The 16408-nt window shown below is 36.2% G+C and overlaps 2 protein-coding genes across 2 annotated transcripts; one reads left to right on the forward strand and one right to left on the reverse strand.

Annotated features, from left to right (window-relative positions):
* On the forward strand, positions 1 to 1131 carry LOC142174272 (uncharacterized). The gene is made up of 2 exons (XM_075240061.1): positions 1 to 205; positions 503 to 1131. The coding sequence occupies exons 1-2, from the start codon at positions 1 to 3 to the stop codon at positions 1129 to 1131; spliced, it is 834 nt and encodes a 277-aa protein (XP_075096162.1).
* Positions 1132 to 3681: 2550 nt separating this feature from the next.
* Positions 3682 to 13002, reverse strand: LOC107819730 (protein RETARDED ROOT GROWTH, mitochondrial). The gene is made up of 7 exons (XM_016645869.2): positions 12556 to 13002; positions 10578 to 10689; positions 8665 to 8824; positions 7873 to 8021; positions 7524 to 7675; positions 5000 to 5114; positions 3682 to 4065 (listed from the first exon to the last, which is right to left on the reverse strand). Exons 1-7 carry the CDS (start codon positions 12831 to 12833, stop codon positions 3925 to 3927), a joined length of 1107 nt encoding a protein of 368 aa, XP_016501355.1. The 5' UTR covers positions 12834 to 13002; the 3' UTR covers positions 3682 to 3924.
* Positions 13003 to 16408: the final 3406 nt, after the last annotated feature.

The following is a 16408-nucleotide window of genomic DNA, read 5'->3' on the forward strand; positions in this document are numbered from 1 at the left end:
ATGGACTTTATCAATGGATTCCCAAAGGTCAATGGATTTTCGTCAATCATGGTTGTGGTTGATAGATTTTCCAAGTATATTGTTTTTATTGCTGCCCCAACAGAATGTCCTTCAAAAGTTGCGGCTGAATTATTCTTCAAAAATGTGGTTAAATACTTCGGAATGCCGAAGAATGTCATTAGTGACAGGGATGCACGGTTTACAGGTTAGTTTTGGACCTATCTATTCAACTTGATGGGTACAAACTTGAAGTTTTCAACGGCAAACCATCCTCAAACTGATGGTCAAACTGAAAGGATTAACCATCTGTTGGAAGAATACTTGAGGAACTTTGTGACTGCGAGTCAACGCAACTGGACAGATTTGCTAGATTGTGCACAATTCTCCTATAATTTGCACAAGTCTTCAGCAACGGAGATGAGTCCGTTTGAGATCGTCTTGGGGAAATAGCCTACGCAACCATTGGTGATTGCACAACAAAAGACTGGGGGTAAATGTCCAGCAGCTTACCATTATGGTTGGGATAGACAAGCTATAATCAGAGAAGCGATAGATAGCTTGGAAAAAGCTCAGAGAAGGATGAAGAAATATGCTGACAAACACAGGCGTCCACTAGAGTTCAGGGTGGGTGAAAAGGTGTTGTTAAAACTTACTCCACAGATTTGGAAAAAGATTGACAGCCGGGTTAGGCATAGAGCCTTGGTTTCAAGGTATGATGGTCCTTTTGAAGTTGCTGCGAAAGTTGGTGAAGTTGCTTACCGACTAATTCTGCCAGAGAGAATGAAAATACATCCAACTTTCCATGTGAGTTTTCTGAAGCCTTATGTTGATGATCCCGAAGATTCGGAACGGCACAAAACAAAGAGAGCTCCTCCTGAGATGCGCACTCAGCTAGAGGAAAAGATAGAGAAAGTGCTTGACCACAAAATTCTTGGGATGCATAAGAAGAATATGCGGACAGAATTCTTGATACAGTGGAAAGGAAAGCCCGAGGCAGATGCGACTTGGGAGAGGGGTGTTTCATTATGGCAGTACGAACATCAAGTAGCGGACTACTTGAAATCAGTCTCGACGAGGACGTCGAGTTCAACTAGTGGGGGTGGTTTGTTAGCCCCTAATGTTGAGACATGATGGATGCCGGGAAGGAACAATGTCAAGGGCTTGTACATTGCCCCTTGGCATGGTTTCTGGAAGTTTTGACAAAGCAATGTATGAAGCTGGGAGTGTGTCTAAGTTGTACATGAACTTGGGCAGGTCAGTTAGACAAGGTGTCTTCAGTGATGGCAAGACAACCTTAGTTGTGGGCGACGACTATGGCAGAGGAAGATAAACACATGGCACTTGGCTAAGGCATGTGTACGGAACAGTGGGACGACATGACTGTGACGAGAATGTTGTCACAAGCGAAAATGTGCGAGGCATGGTCCGAAGACAAGGCTAGGCAGGCTTAAGGCAAAGTATGGGCAGAACTGTGAGACAAGTGTGCAAGACATGTGACAGTAGGGCAGTGCTGATGATGGCCATTTCGTGGAAGACCCCATTGAGGGATGAGTGCTCCATAAAACATGGCTGGGTGCTCCACCAAGATGGTTGAGTGCTGCACTAAACATGACTAAGTGCTGATAGTAATTATAGTGCTTATATGGCCCACTTGTAAAAGTTGTCCCTTTGTATTTGCCATAGTAAGTTAGCCTTTGTAAATCTGCCAGTAGCAGCCCCTATATATTTTGTGTTGTATTTCGTTGGAAGGGCATCCGATCATATGTGAGCCATCCAACAGAGAGTCCTTTGTGTATATTCTGCGAGAATAGTAAATGTTAGGTTTTTACCCGTAATTGTGTGTGTTGCCTACGTTTCATAAAGTCTGAAATAATCCTTAGTATTACATTGTGAGGGAAAAGAGGGCTGAAGTAACTTGAGTGTCAGGTTGCTGCCTTATAGAGTCATTTGCGAAAAATTGACCCTGTAAGGGTTGGCTAGGGACACGCACGTCCTTCGCCTAGCACTGAGCATCGCTCTCGCGTGCACAGCCTAATCCTCAAGCTTGACACTCGTCTAGTGCATCCTCACCCAGCTTGTGTTTCGCCCGAGTAGGGCAACTTTTAGTCCTTGGCCTTTGTCATGTGCGTCTTTCGTAGCATGCCCATCTTTGTCTCATGGCATGACCAAATATAGTACTCGCGACATACTTCCATCCCACATAGTGCAGTGTCGCCCCACAACTGCACGTCTAGGCCAACGGACCACTTTTAACTAAATACAAATATCAAAAAGTTAATGTTGTCATTTTCACTTTGTTTATAGGATAGTAGTCTTAAAAAGAGATTAACTTTTAACTTCATATAGTAATATTATTATAATATTGGTAAAATCTAAATTTAGATTAGTAAAATGTTAGCAATGTATTTGCAATATATTACCTTAGATGTTATTGTAAGAATGTTATTTATGTATAGATAAGTTTGAGTAGTTTAATTCAAAATTCTAAAAAAAATTTACTTTAAAAAGAAAACAGTCTTTCTTTCTTTTTTTCATAAAGATTCCATTTCTTTTTTATAATTTATATATTTCAATATTATCAAAGCGAAAAAAGAATCATAAAATTCATCTATGAAATTGAAGAACGTGAATGGGATGATGCTTTTGGCTTTATCTATGAAAGGTGGATAAATTTAAGTCTTTTTGTCAAATCTAAAAAACTAGGAAGCCCACATTGCTATTCTTTTTCAAATGTAGTCAGCACTCCCATTCTCTTCCATGCGGCATTCTAAGTAGGTGTTTGGAAATAAAAATTGTAATTTTTGGAGAAAAGTAGTTTTGAAATTAAGTTGAAAAATGGTAATTGGAATTAAATTATTGCACATGCATTTCACTTAAAAAAATACTGCAGTCTAGTGAGTTGGGAAAAAACTTTGTTCAAAAACTCATTTTCAAAAATATTTCAAAAAATTACAAATTTTCATGAACAAACACGTTTTGAAAAAAATTCATTGACAAACGGGTCAACTTGATTTAATTCCTATATTTTTTACGTAATCAAAAGACGGTGATGTTTGGAAATATTCTACTTAATATTTTTATATTAGTTTTTATCAGAAAATACAAGAAAAAAGAGCTTTTAAAGTTTTTTTTTTGGTTAATAAGGTAGTATATATGTTAATGTAGATGTGACTGAGGTTTATGTTCACCTTTATGGAAAGGTACTGCCATATTATCTGCTAGCTTCTTGTGCTATGTCTTCTTTGATTCTTGAGTTGTATAGTAGTTGCATTGCATTCATTTCGTCTTATGATTTAGGACAGTAAGGAGTGCGATGGTATAATGCTTTTAAATTTAAGTGCTACTTCAAATTAGAACTAATTATCATTAATAGCCTATTGAGAAAATTCTTAAAGATACCACCTCAGATGAAATGTAAAACACATCCTTTGGCAGGTGTCCTTAATTATTTCGTATCTGATATTTCCAGATCTTTGGTTCAATCATCAATGGTAAAAGCGCAACACATGATATGTAGATTAAGTGAAAGTCGTGATCTCGAACCGGTTAAGTTGCCCGCAAATCTTTTTAATATTTAAGTGGAGAAAGGTAAAGTGCTGAACTTCAAACCATGTGCCAATTGGCGGAGATTTCTCGGTTATCAAAGAAAAAATAGAATCTGGCATGGTTAAATAAACATAATTTTGCGACAAAAAAATGATCATCGTAACTAATTCATGACGATGTCGTATGGATGTATATGCTTACATCTCAGTTAAGAAATAGCAAAAGACAAAGGTATAAGATGGACAAATTATAAAACAATTGCAATATGAATGCCTAGAAATGTGGTTGCTTTCTATGAATTATCGTTATATCGATCCTACTACGTTTCACTGTTACTATTTATTGGCTACTGAGAAATTGAATATGGTTGTGTTCTGTTCACATGGGAATTGCAGTTGAATCCCGAACAATCTCATATATGCATACTACATTCTCTACGGCCAACAAGACGATGATGCACCATTCTAGCAGATCTGACTTCCTATTTTGAAGAACTTCCTGAAGAAAATGAATGTTATGCTGCAAAAAAGATGATTTCGCTCAGAGATAGAAGCAGTGAAAATCACAAAAAGAAACGTCAGACATACTGTTAAGAAACCTATAGAGCTTGCTTATCGATGCATTCACATTTCACATTGACAATCAGCAAGCAAAAGTTGAAAAGAAAGTAGAAAAGGAAAAGCTGGTACAACATAGTAGTGAAACAGAAGAAAGGTTGTCCATAAACATAGTCACTGCCCAGAGTTGCTTGATATCTTATCCCATTAAAAGGAACATACTAAGACCATCCAAGTTATACCGAGGCGGAACAAGGATTTGAAGTTTATGGGTTCTGAACTTGTCATCGAACCTATAGCTCGTTTTAGTAATTCGGTTCGCGATTAAATGTTGATACATATTTAATGAATTTCTTAATACAAATACAGGGTCTAAGCCATTGGCGAAGCTAGGAATTTCTCCAAGGGTGTTCAAATTTTTTTTAAAAAAAAAAACTGAAACATATTCCCAACAAAGGATGTTCAATGTGTTATATACCTCTAAAACGTAACATTTTACCTATAATTTTTCGACGAAGAGTGGTCAATTGACCACCCTTATGACCATGTGGCTTCGCCACTGGTCTAAGCAAAAGCTACTGGATTCATCCAAACTCGTAGCTACTATTGTAGCTTCGTCCCTGAATGTATATACATACATGCATGTGCGCGTGCATGCAAACGCATGTGTGTCATAACAACTTAAGTCAGCAATATCCTTCCCTTCTTCCAGACGATTTTCTTATTACTTGTTTTTTCCTCTGTGAGGTCCCATTTATACCAGGTCCGTGGTAAAACAAGGAATTTGTGATAATCTATGATTAACATTAAGAAGCAACAGAAATTTATGAGAACCTACAAATAAGATGGATCTAGTAAGGTATATAAAACAGCATAGGTCAATGGGAGATTAATACCTCGACAAACTTTAGTTTGAAGTTGAGGTTCCCGAAACGTTGTGAGACCTCATATTCCTCCCGAAGGTACTCCAGTATCTGAGCATATTTTGCATCTCTCCAAGCAATTTCAGACCTTAACAATGAGTTGCAAAACAAGGTAAGATATTTAGAAAGATCATCAATGATAACAAGCTCACTGCACTAACTCATTTAATACAAACAGGCAGCTGTAGCATCTTACTCTACACAAATTTCTGAAGTGTGAATATTCGGTTAGCTCTAAAAGCACATCAAGGCATACTAGAATTTATATACGAGAAAAAAAGACATTCAAACTCCGAAACTTGCAGTCACTTAATCCCTTAATTTCTTTTTCCCACGCCCTACCCCTTGAACTGAAAATTCATGTCAAGTAGCCACTTACACTTGCTTCGCTTCACTAACCATAGGAATCTGTAAACGTTAACCTTGTATTCAAATTTAAACCCATCAAAGAAAACAAAGAAAAGAAACTACAAAGCAAATATGATGCAATAATTGTTTTTAGAAAAGAAAACATGTGAAACACAGTTACTCTTCCTTCACATAAGCATGCATAGTATATGAATTATTGTCCCTTTTCAAAATTAACTATTCTTCTTCATTTTCCTTGACATATAATATCTTGTTGTCAATGAATAGAAAAAAGAAACATAACATGAAGATATTCGGGACAAGGTGGGAGTAGGCCCCGTGGTAGACAAGATGCGGGAAGTGAAGTTGAGATGGTTCGGGCATATGAAGAGGAGATGCCTAGATACCCCGGTGAAAAGGTGTGAGAGGTTGACCATGGTGGGTCTGAGAAGAGATAGAGGTAGGCCAAAAAAATAATGGGGAGAGATGATAAGACAAGACATGACATGACACATCTGCAGCTTACTGAGGACATGACCCTTGATTAAAGGGTATGGAGGTCGAGAATTAGGGTAGAAGGCTAGCAGGTAGTGAACGTATTTCTTTTTTATACCTATAGTATCAATATTACTCCTGTACTTTCTTAAACTAAGATTTCGAGTACTGCTCATTGTTTCTTTTGCTTTGGTTACCTTATTATCTTGTTGTTGTTACTGCTTCTTTTCCATTACTATATTTCTTTTCAACCTCATTGTGATTATGCTTTTACTGAGTCGAAGGTCTATCGGAACATCCTCTCTATCCCCACAAGGTAGGGATAAGGTCTGCGTACACGCTACCTCCCCGGACCCCACTTGTGGGATTAAAATGGATTTTTTGTTGTTGTTGTTGTAACTTGATAACCTTTTTGTCTGATGGATCAATGTTAGTGGCCAATATTATCAAAAAGAGCTGGTTTGGATTATTTCACAAGTAGAAGGATATGTCTGGCACAAAACCAAAAGTTTAGGAGCCAAGATACAGTTACTCTAACAGTACCTTCAAGGCTTCAACTGACTGGAACTGGTGCACACAGTTCTGAGACAAAAGCATCAGTTCAAGGCAAAAAGAAGTGAAAACAATTCAAGAGGCCTAAAAGATGAGTGAGACAGAAGAAAATAGTCTGAGCTGCCAAATGAAGCTGAGAAAGCTAGAGGCTTAAACAATGACTTCCCAAAAATTTAGAGGCTCCTACTAAGAAAAAGACTTCTGCTATCTTTTATCCTCTAAAAATCTATCTTAAACTCTTTTGGGAAATTTTTCTTTTAAACAAGCACGCTTGATTGCAAATAATCCAGAAACAAGTTTAAAATAAAAGACAAGTTTGGCTTCTTCTTGCAGAACTCTTTGAGAGCCCCATAAAAACATACCTGAGATTGCAAACACAATAGAACTTGTATTTTCCTAAAGATTGAGACGTTGAGTGGCTACAAGCTTGTCTATACCTTCATTACCACACACAGAATCCCAATGCAAAGTTGAAATTGTAACCAAAACTAATAAGTATAAATAAACTTTAAGGGGTCGTTTGGTATGAGGTATAAGAAGGTATAGGGGTGGTATAAAAATTTAATACCACCTTAATACTCTGTTTGGTTAGCAAACCAGGTATAAGTTATCCCGGTGTTAATTTTAACACCAAGATAACTTATACCTTATAGAGGGTGGGGTAATTAGCACCGGTATAACTTATACCTTCTTCTTAGAAATTATACAATTGTCATTCTTAATATAACATACCAAACAGTGAATAAACAACAATCCCGGCATAACTTATACCGGCATAAGCCCTATTCCAACCAAACGACCCCTAAGAGAAATTTTTCATCAAATGTAAGAATCAGGACCATGTTCAGGTAGTTCACCGCCACAAATATAGGTTTGAAGGCAAATTTTGGTATAAATGATAACAAGTCTCACATTTATATTAATGGACATGACGGTCTATTCATTATTTTATCTCTAACCAAGATCTGACCAAAAAGGATTTTTCCTTTCTGAAAGGAAGAAGTATAACATATTGGACTAACTGCAAGAACGAAATAGTGGAGCAGTACTTAACCACTTTTAGGAATAGCGGAAGAACACAAAGGCATTTTTAAAGCATTACCTTTCAAAGATACCTACTTTCAAAATCACATCAGCTATATTTGAATTAGCCTTGCCAACAAGTTGAAACAATTTCTTTCTGTCCATTGTGAAAGTGCCCGTTTTCTCCATTTCCCGATTTATCCCAGCAAACTCTTCAACCATACCATCAACCTACAAGCAGGATAGTATCCAATTTCAAAGTTAGGTTTACTAATCAATATCTTTCTACTTATCATGACAATTTTGTGCTGCCAGCTTTATTGAAGCATGCTTCTGAGCTTTTACAGATCGTGACAGTAAGAGCTGTATGATTTTCAAACAGTTACCATTAGTTTGTTCAAGCATAAACAAGTATCTGGAATATGTACCTGTGAGACAAAGTAATCAAGGGCAATGCTTTGTCCAAGCACACTGCCAATTATACGAATACTATCTGTGTCCAACTTTTTCAGAACTATGTGATCTGCACCTCCCTGCATATCCTCAACCAGCAATGGTTTCTCTTTTACAGCATAATCTGATAGAAGGTGAAGTGGCCTTCATCATTAGAGAAATATTCTAGACGGTAGAAAGATATTCGAAAGAGCATGTTACAAGTGCGCAGTAGCACTTGGCAAGTTTCAACAACAGCACCAACAACATACCCAGTATATCTCACAAGTGGAGTATGGGGAGGTAGTGTATACGCAGACCTTACCCCTACCTTGTGCAGGTAAAGAGGTTGTTTCCAATAGACCCTCGGCTTAGGTAAGCAGCATTTGGCATGTTTGTTTGTACTAAATGAAAGTCAATGACCAGAAAATATGTAGACAACATCTTGGGTTAGGCATTGATCGAAATACCACAAAGAAATTCTCCAGTCCAAGCTAGCTCCCAGTATCACATAATTGACCTTATTTAGCTGGCTGAAATTGTTAGTTGCTAAACCAACCATGTTTATATTAGTCTAAGACACATAGTGAATGAAATAAGACTTCGACATGCTTAATTAGTCAACTCAAACTTCTTTTCCATTTTTTCTTTTCCCCATTTTTATCGTAGGTGGAGAGGAAGGTGCAAAGACTCCTGACACATGTATTAAGGGGTGCTCCCTTAATACGTATACGATTGCAGAAGAACAGAATAAAATTTTGCCATTTCACATTAAAGAAAAAACTAACCATCTTTTTTCATCTCACGAAGCAACCCAGATGCATATCTTCTCACAATTTGCAAGTAGTACTCAACATCATCGTCCTCCACATTGAATAATACAGTTGAACCATACTGGAACACAACCATATAACTGCAACTATTTGTCTTTTCCCCAAATCCACGGGCCTGAAAATAAAGGTCACACTATCATAAATTGCCCAGTGTATTGATAAGATCCATTCAGGAATGAGAGTTTCATATATGATGATGCACTACTCTAAAAATGGTGCCATCATGCCAAATTAAGCTAACCTCCAAAGAACAGAACAAAAGCCAGAAAGAACATAATCCTTTCTGTTGTTAATTAAGTACAGAGACATGGCTACAACAGACACAGAGAAAATTAAACAATTATTGTGCCAAAGACAACTGATGGTTTAAAATATCAAAGACGGCAAACTGTTACCCCCTCTATTTCAATAAGTTTGGCACTATTTTCTTATTAGTACGTTTCAAAAAAATTGGCACCTTTCAATATTTCCTTAATAAGAAGCATTTATAACCACACAAGTGATATGACAGGTTTCAGACCACAAGTTTCGAAAGTTTTACAGCCCCACAAATGTTATTGCTTATTTAAGACCACATATCTCAATAGTCTTCTCTTTTTTATCAAAGTTTGTGCCAAATCAAACTAAGACAATCTTTTTGAAAGGGAGAAAGTACTTTATTTAGAAAAAGGAAAAATGAAAACCGCAAACTGTTCATTGAAGGGGTTAAAAAGAAGTTAAGCTCAACTGGCCAACCAAAAGCATAAAATGGGTTAACATAGACTAAATAGGCAAATCATTAGTCTTCATTTTTATCAATTCAAATGAATGAGCAAAAGATCAACCAAAACATAAGAGCAAGAGGACCACCTTCTATTTCTTATGTGTCGCAGTAGCTATTACTGCACAACCATTCAGCGAAAGGTTGAGTTGCACCTAAACACTCACAATTTTGCAAACTCGCCTAATGGTCTTAATGAGTCCAGACAGCTAAGTCAGGCCAGCTGACTGCCCCTGAACTAATTGGTCACCTATAACAGGCTCACTAACTCTACTTGGGGTGTGGAGTACCTATGTACATATAAAAGCCATCGCCCTGACTCACTAAAGCTACAAGGCACACACATATATGCAACACTTGGTTTATGTTACATAACACCTCTACAAACTGTAAATACCAAAAATCAAGTTATACCATTTCACCGTTTGAATATATCTATATAAGCTGTGTGGGTTTCTGTTTTTATTTTTTGCTTCAAATGAGCAGCAGAATGAAGAAGAATTTGGACATGAGCGTAGACGTCGGAATCTCAGTGCAATACAAGGGTGGTGAATAATTTTATTCGTTTTTTATCGTGTGAAATCATAAGCCATATTTATTACTTTGGAAACCATTTTTGGAAAGCATAAATTAGCTGAAAGGAAAAACTTTTCATTAAATATGAATGTAATCCTTGGTTTGAACTTTGAAGAATTCAATTGTTTCTTGTTATGTACTTGGACTGAAAGGTTTCCCTCTTAGAAATCTTCTGCTGATATTAGTATATCCTACTTCGACATATAGAATTTGCTTCTCAAGTTCAAGACTAAATAGATGTTTTCTCTAATACAAAGTTGAAAAACGGATGAGAGCTTCATGAATATGATTAATCTACTCTACTATCATGTTAATCCAACTAACAAGGCTCATTATTATCCATAAAAGCAATAAGATCCTACCAAAATCCCTCATGACAGTAACATGATTATTTCTTGACCAAATATATGTGCACGTATATTATGGGTTTGAAACAATCTTGAGAGATGCACTTCTAATTACAGAGACATGAAATCGTTACTACAGGACATAACAACAAAACTGCAATATGGTGTATAGAATTTCTTCTTACAGAATTTTGTGATAGAAGATTGAAAAATCTGAGGGCTATATGATTCGGTGAGCGGGACGATGACGGAAGAACATCTGCTGAATTTTCAGCTTGCATGCGCTTCAAATCAATACTGCCAAAATGAGTAATCTGAGAAAGCAGGAAATAAAGAAGAAAAGGCATTGATAGAAAATAGTGAAAGAGGTAGCGAATCCCAAAACACAAAATATACAGGACGAGCCAATCTGTTAGTGACCAAAAAATACCACGGCAACAAATTGCCAGTAATGTACTGTAAAAGAATTTGAGATTTCAACCGAAAATATTAAACCAAATTGATGGAGTGGACCAGCATCTTTATAAATTGTTTGGATGCTTTTACTCGCTGTGCGACACTGTATAGTTCAACACCGTCGCACACAAAAAGCTAATGTCATTAGAGTAGGCACATTTTTATTTATTTCTATTAGTTCTACATCAAACCCCATCACTTGCAGGCCTGATCCTGTTGTTAGGCCAAGTACATGGAATTTTTTTTATAGGTGGCGATGAGACTTCGACCCAAGACTCATCTGCCTGCTTTGTTACCATGTAAAAAGATCTGAGTATCCAACCCAAAATCTTAAGAAAATAGGAGGAGTGATCCAAGCTCTTTCCAACCTTTTTGGATGCCTTTTTATGTCTGATGTGGAACAATATATAATTCAACATTCAGAAATGGAACACACATATATACACACACACACACTCATTGTTGCAAAAAACACCAAATATACGGAGCACAACATGAAATTTAGAATGATAGATCATGAGTGAGATATGCCATTTAGTCTGGATATGGGGGGGGGGGGATTTAACAATTATTTACAGATTTATCTACCTTTGAATATTGCCTCTTTTTCTTTGATAAGGAAAGATGATCTTTTAAAAACAAAAAAGGGAGAATTACAAAGCCACCATTATAGCCTTAGAGAGTCCAAAAAATCGAAAAGTTGTATCGTACTACCTAACATGTCAAAAGAAATGATGTGGCTTTAAGAAAAATGCTCTGACTTCTACCTTATTAAAAGAAATAACAAACAAACGAATGAACAAACAAACATGCTCTGGCTTCTACAGTGGACTGGCAATAATATTTGCTAAGAGGTTAACTGATAAACCAAATCAAATCCGTAGTCTTTTGCTCACTAAACGGAATTACTTCCCCACATGAATGTGTTCTATGCACGCTATCGATATATGGGAAAAGCATTGCATGTGCCTAAGTCGGTCAGGAGCAGAGCTAAAGGTAATAAAGGGGGTTCAATTGAATCCCCTTCATCCGAAATTACACTATGCAAGTAGGGTAAATAAATTTTATATATATATATTTACATTATTGAAATCCCTTAACATACGAGAAGCTACAAGGTATAGCATTTTTGCATTTTTTTGAATCCCCTTGTTAGTCACTAACTATCATCAAATGACCCCTTGCAGTTATTTCTAAGGCAGGAAAAAATGCAGTTAAACCAGCATGCCTTAAGCAGTTAAGCTAGAACACTCCGTTCCAAGGCCATTTTTTGTTATGACGATGATGCCTGCATCGATTATTCCACTAGGTACTTGCTAACACCCACGAGCACAAGTGTCAGTTAACTCCTCACAACAAGGCTTGGGCATATGGGAAGAAATTGCCTAGCATTTTCTGTCTCCGCTCAGATTCAAACATGAGACCTCATCGTTCTCCGCCCACTTAATTAACCACTAGGCCACAACCTTGGCCATAATTCTAGGATCCCAAACACACAATTTACTCTACCACTACCACAAATCTTTACTAAGCAGAACAGAAAAGCAAATCATACAAGAGTGTTCAAAAATGTTTCTTGATTCATTCCCAATAACAAACATCCTCCTCTCGGGAAAAAACCTTCTTTTTAAGCAATATAAACCATAAAAATGAAAGAAACAAACAAATCACGAATCAGTCAAGTAGAAAGGGAGATTAAAAAAGAACCTGGTGCAAAGGAAGTAAGCTTTAACGGGAATTTTTCCAATTTCCTCATCATCGTCAAGCTTATGGAGGTTGTTGTTATACTCAAAATCATCCACATATTGTGGATATGTAGCTGGTGCTGCAGAAAATGACCTGAAATTCAAGAATTGAATTCTGGGTGGTACTGAAGCTAATGACGAAAATATGTGGATTTTGTGAAGTGGGTTTTGAGGGATTGATCTAGATTTGGCTGCAATAATTCGAGCTACAAAATTAGTAGCAGCTCTCCATCTCCCCATGAACTGGGTGGGTATTTGGGGTCTTTGCTCCAAATGATGAGCACAATGTGTTTGTTCTATTGTTTCAATCAAGTCCCAAAGTGCTAGAGCCAATACTGATGGGCCGACGGACTTCTCTTTGTTCTCTTTTCTTTCTTTTTGCCAAGTCAACAACCTAGCTCTTGTGGTGGAAAATAATACTTTGTGTCAAGAAAACAAATATATCACAAACTTTTAAATTCAACACCTACCTAATTTCCTTATGCAATTTTTTTTCACCCCACGAAGGGAGAAATTCAAAAATAGTCAGATTTACAAGTGATCATCCAAAAATAGCCACAGTTTCAAAAGTAATTGAAATTTAGCTATTTTTCATGTAAAGATAAATCTGAACGAAAATATTGTTCAAATCCGAAAAAATACTCCAGTATAATATACTGAAATTCCAGTATAATATACCGGTCCACCATAATATATTGGAGGCTGAAGCATCGGTGCTTCAATCTCCAGTATATTATACTGAAACTTTCCGTGTGTTTGGAGTTCTAGCATAATATGCTGGAAGTTCATACACAGGTGCACCGGTCTCCAATATATTATGCTGGAACTTTCCGTGGTGCAGCAAAATAGTGGCTATTTTCCAATGACTTTGCAAATGTTAGCTATTTTTGAATGACCAGTCCGAAAACTGGCTAGTCGGTGCTATTTTTACCATATTGAATAGGAATTTTTATCTCATATAGCAAAGGTTGATACATTATTTATTTTAAATAAATACCCTTTTAAAAAATTATATTCCATAGCTACCTTTTAATTTTTATAGCCAAATATCTATTTATGGTCACCCCTACCCTTAAGCCAATAAAATACGCTTTGTATTATTTCTCTCTCTCATTCTTTCAGATTTTTCTCTTACAAAATTATCGTATTTGATGTAAAACTTCTCTTTCCACGTTCTCTTTCTCCAATTTCTCTCACTCACATCGCCATTCTCGAATACATTCTCAGAACCCACGATTCTTCACTTCCAATTTCTCTCACTCTCATCGCCATTCTCTTCCCCTTTTCAGAAACCACGATTTTTCACTTCTTCATCTGCATTGTCTCTCTCAATTTTCTATATTTGCCCAGCCATAACCTCTCTTTGATTAGTTTTTGAAATTATCAAATTCATGTCTAGTTCGAACACCCCAATGGGTTCGCTTGAATTGACAACGTCAAGAGCAAGTGCATCATCTATATCAAAATTACACCTTTGATTTGCTTCGTCAATTTGCACAAGGTCGCCTTGAATTAAACTACCTCCAGCTACAACTTCTTTGTCAATTGTTGTTATGCATAAAGGATACATCCCGAATTCTCTGTTTACTTTTTTCAACTCTACATACTCTATGTAACCATGTCGTTGTGTATTTCCATTGTTGTGCAATTTCCTTATGCTTTGTATTCAATTTTAATGGACTTTGAGCTCGAATCTATATCGAGTTGATTCGAAATTGAAGCAACCAAATCATTGTATGACGCATGCTCCTTTATCAGTACCCCCTCAATCGAATAATCGACATAGTTACTCTCACTATTCCACTTTCCAAAATGACGCAATAACACAGTTAAACTTGTCATATGTAAAATCGAATTATATCGAATTTTTGTATACAATTGTATGAATCTCGAATTTTATTAGTTGAAAACAGAACTTCCACGAACGACAACAACAGAAAAAAGGAAGGATTGAAAATTTAGAGATTGCTATATTTTGTGGTATTTTCCGATAGAAAATCTTTTCTACAACATGAAATACAGATTATGCGTGATATAATTGTGTTAGTTGAGTTATATTAGGAGACTATTTGACTAATTGATTCACTTTCCGTTTTAAAACAACTGAAAAGACCATTTGTTTACGCAACTTACGTTACTATATTCACGAATATAGCTCGCGAATACAGTCGAATACAATAATTGCTAGCTGGACTTCCCCTTATTCACGCCGTGTTTTGCGACTGTACATAATTGCGACTGTATTCATGAATACACTTTATAACAACTGAAAACATAATTATAAGAAGTAATATAGTAAATGGTAGCTATAAAAGCTAATAACCTCTAAACAATAGTGGTTTGTGAAAAATTTCTCAATTAAATCTATAAAAATGGTGTGTGGTAGCCGCTAAGTATATGTTTTATCCACTAATTCTAATGCTCAGCAAAAATAGCCACTACTCTATTAAAATTATTTTGAAAAGATAGTTTTACCCTTTCTACAATTCTTATATTCCCAAACCCTTGTTTTATTCATTCAGAGGGAAAATTTGAGAGCGAAAATTTCAGAGGCAAGTTTCGCGTGCTCCTCAGTATCTTTATCGTCCTCGCATGCAAACCAGTTGCACTTAATCTTTCTCCTTCTTCATCTTCTCTATCATCTTGTTTGCATCGAACGATCAAACTGGTATTTTTTTTTTGCTTTTATGCATTTTTGTTTTTGTATATGTGTAATCGCGATCAATGCTGTGTCAAGTATGTGTGAAATTTCAAAAATAATGATTATAAGTTGATTCAGTGTAGAATAAGTAGCGTATTTTTGTGAGGAAGTTATTCAGAATTTGTTGGTATTGAAATGTGTTTTTGGTTCAATCAATATATTTGATTATGTAAGGACATTTCATAAAAATAGTCGTACGAATTCATAAGCTAACTGTGTTTGTGAATTTTTAGTTAACTGTGTTCATAAAAGGTAAGGACCAAGTGACATTAACTTTAGAACTTGGAACTCAAAGTTAAGGACTGTGTGTCATTAACTTTTGAACTTGAAACTTGGAGTTAAGGACCAAGTGTCCTTAACTTTGGAACTTGAAACTTGAAGTTCAGGACTAAGTGTCCTTAACTTTTCAACTTGAAACTATAAGTTAAGGACTGTCTATTCTTAACTTATAACTCTAAGTTAAGGAGCAAGTGTCCTTAACTTTTGAACTTGTAAGTCAAAGTTCAGGACTAAGTGTCCTTAACTTTTGAACTTGGAATTCAAAGTTAAGGACCAAGTGTCCTTTACTTTTGAACTTGAAACTTGAAGTTTAGGACCAAGTGTCCTTAACTTTTCAACATGAAACTACAAGTTAAGGATCGCCTGTCCTTAACTTTTTAACTTGAAACTTGAAGTTAAGGACCAAGTGTCCTTAACTTTTGAACTTGAAATTTGAAGTTCAGGACCTATTGTCCTTAACTTTTCAACTTGAAATTTTAAGCTAAGGACTGCCTGTCCTTAACTTTTTTACTTGAAACTTGAAGTTCAGGACCAAGTACCTCGAACTTTTCAAGTTGTAACTGTAAGTCCTAATCTTTTAGTGCTAATCTTTTATGTTCTTTTTCCTTCTTTGTAGTGTGATAATGGAAGGAGATCGTGTGTTCGAGTTTGATGTTTGGCGTAATTTTATGATCTATTGGAAAGACGATTTACAGTATAAGGAAACAATCAAAACTTTTTTGTCAAACAGGCAATGGAAGAAGTTGAGGGATGGTATTTTCGGAAACTTTTTCCGATTATAAAGTGTGAAATTCTGTGGTAAACTTATTCACTGTGTATTGCTTTCAGAAATTGT

Source organism: Nicotiana tabacum, chromosome 20 (assembly GCF_000715075.1).
Source record: "Nicotiana tabacum cultivar K326 chromosome 20, ASM71507v2, whole genome shotgun sequence".
Classification (NCBI taxonomy): domain Eukaryota; kingdom Viridiplantae; phylum Streptophyta; class Magnoliopsida; order Solanales; family Solanaceae; genus Nicotiana; species Nicotiana tabacum.

Bases quoted from the DNA above. Each gene is read 5' to 3' on its own strand.
- LOC142174272 (XM_075240061.1), top strand. From the start codon at position 1: ATGGACTTTATCAATGGATTCCCAAAGGTCAATGGATTTTCGTCAATC. The intron at 206-502 runs GTTAGTTTTGGA...GTAAATGTCCAG, and splicing joins CAGGGATGCACGGTTTACAG to CAGCTTACCATTATGGTTGG.
- LOC107819730 (XM_016645869.2), bottom strand. From the start codon at position 12,833: ATGGGGAGATGGAGAGCTGCTACTAATTTTGTAGCTCGAATTATTGCA. The intron at 10,690-12,555 runs GTTCTTTTTTAA...TCATTTTGGCAG, and splicing joins GCTTACTTCCTTTGCACCAG to TATTGATTTGAAGCGCATGC. The intron at 8,825-10,577 runs GTAAGAAGAAAT...CTTTATTTTCAG, and splicing joins ATCTTCTATCACAAAATTCT to GCCCGTGGATTTGGGGAAAA.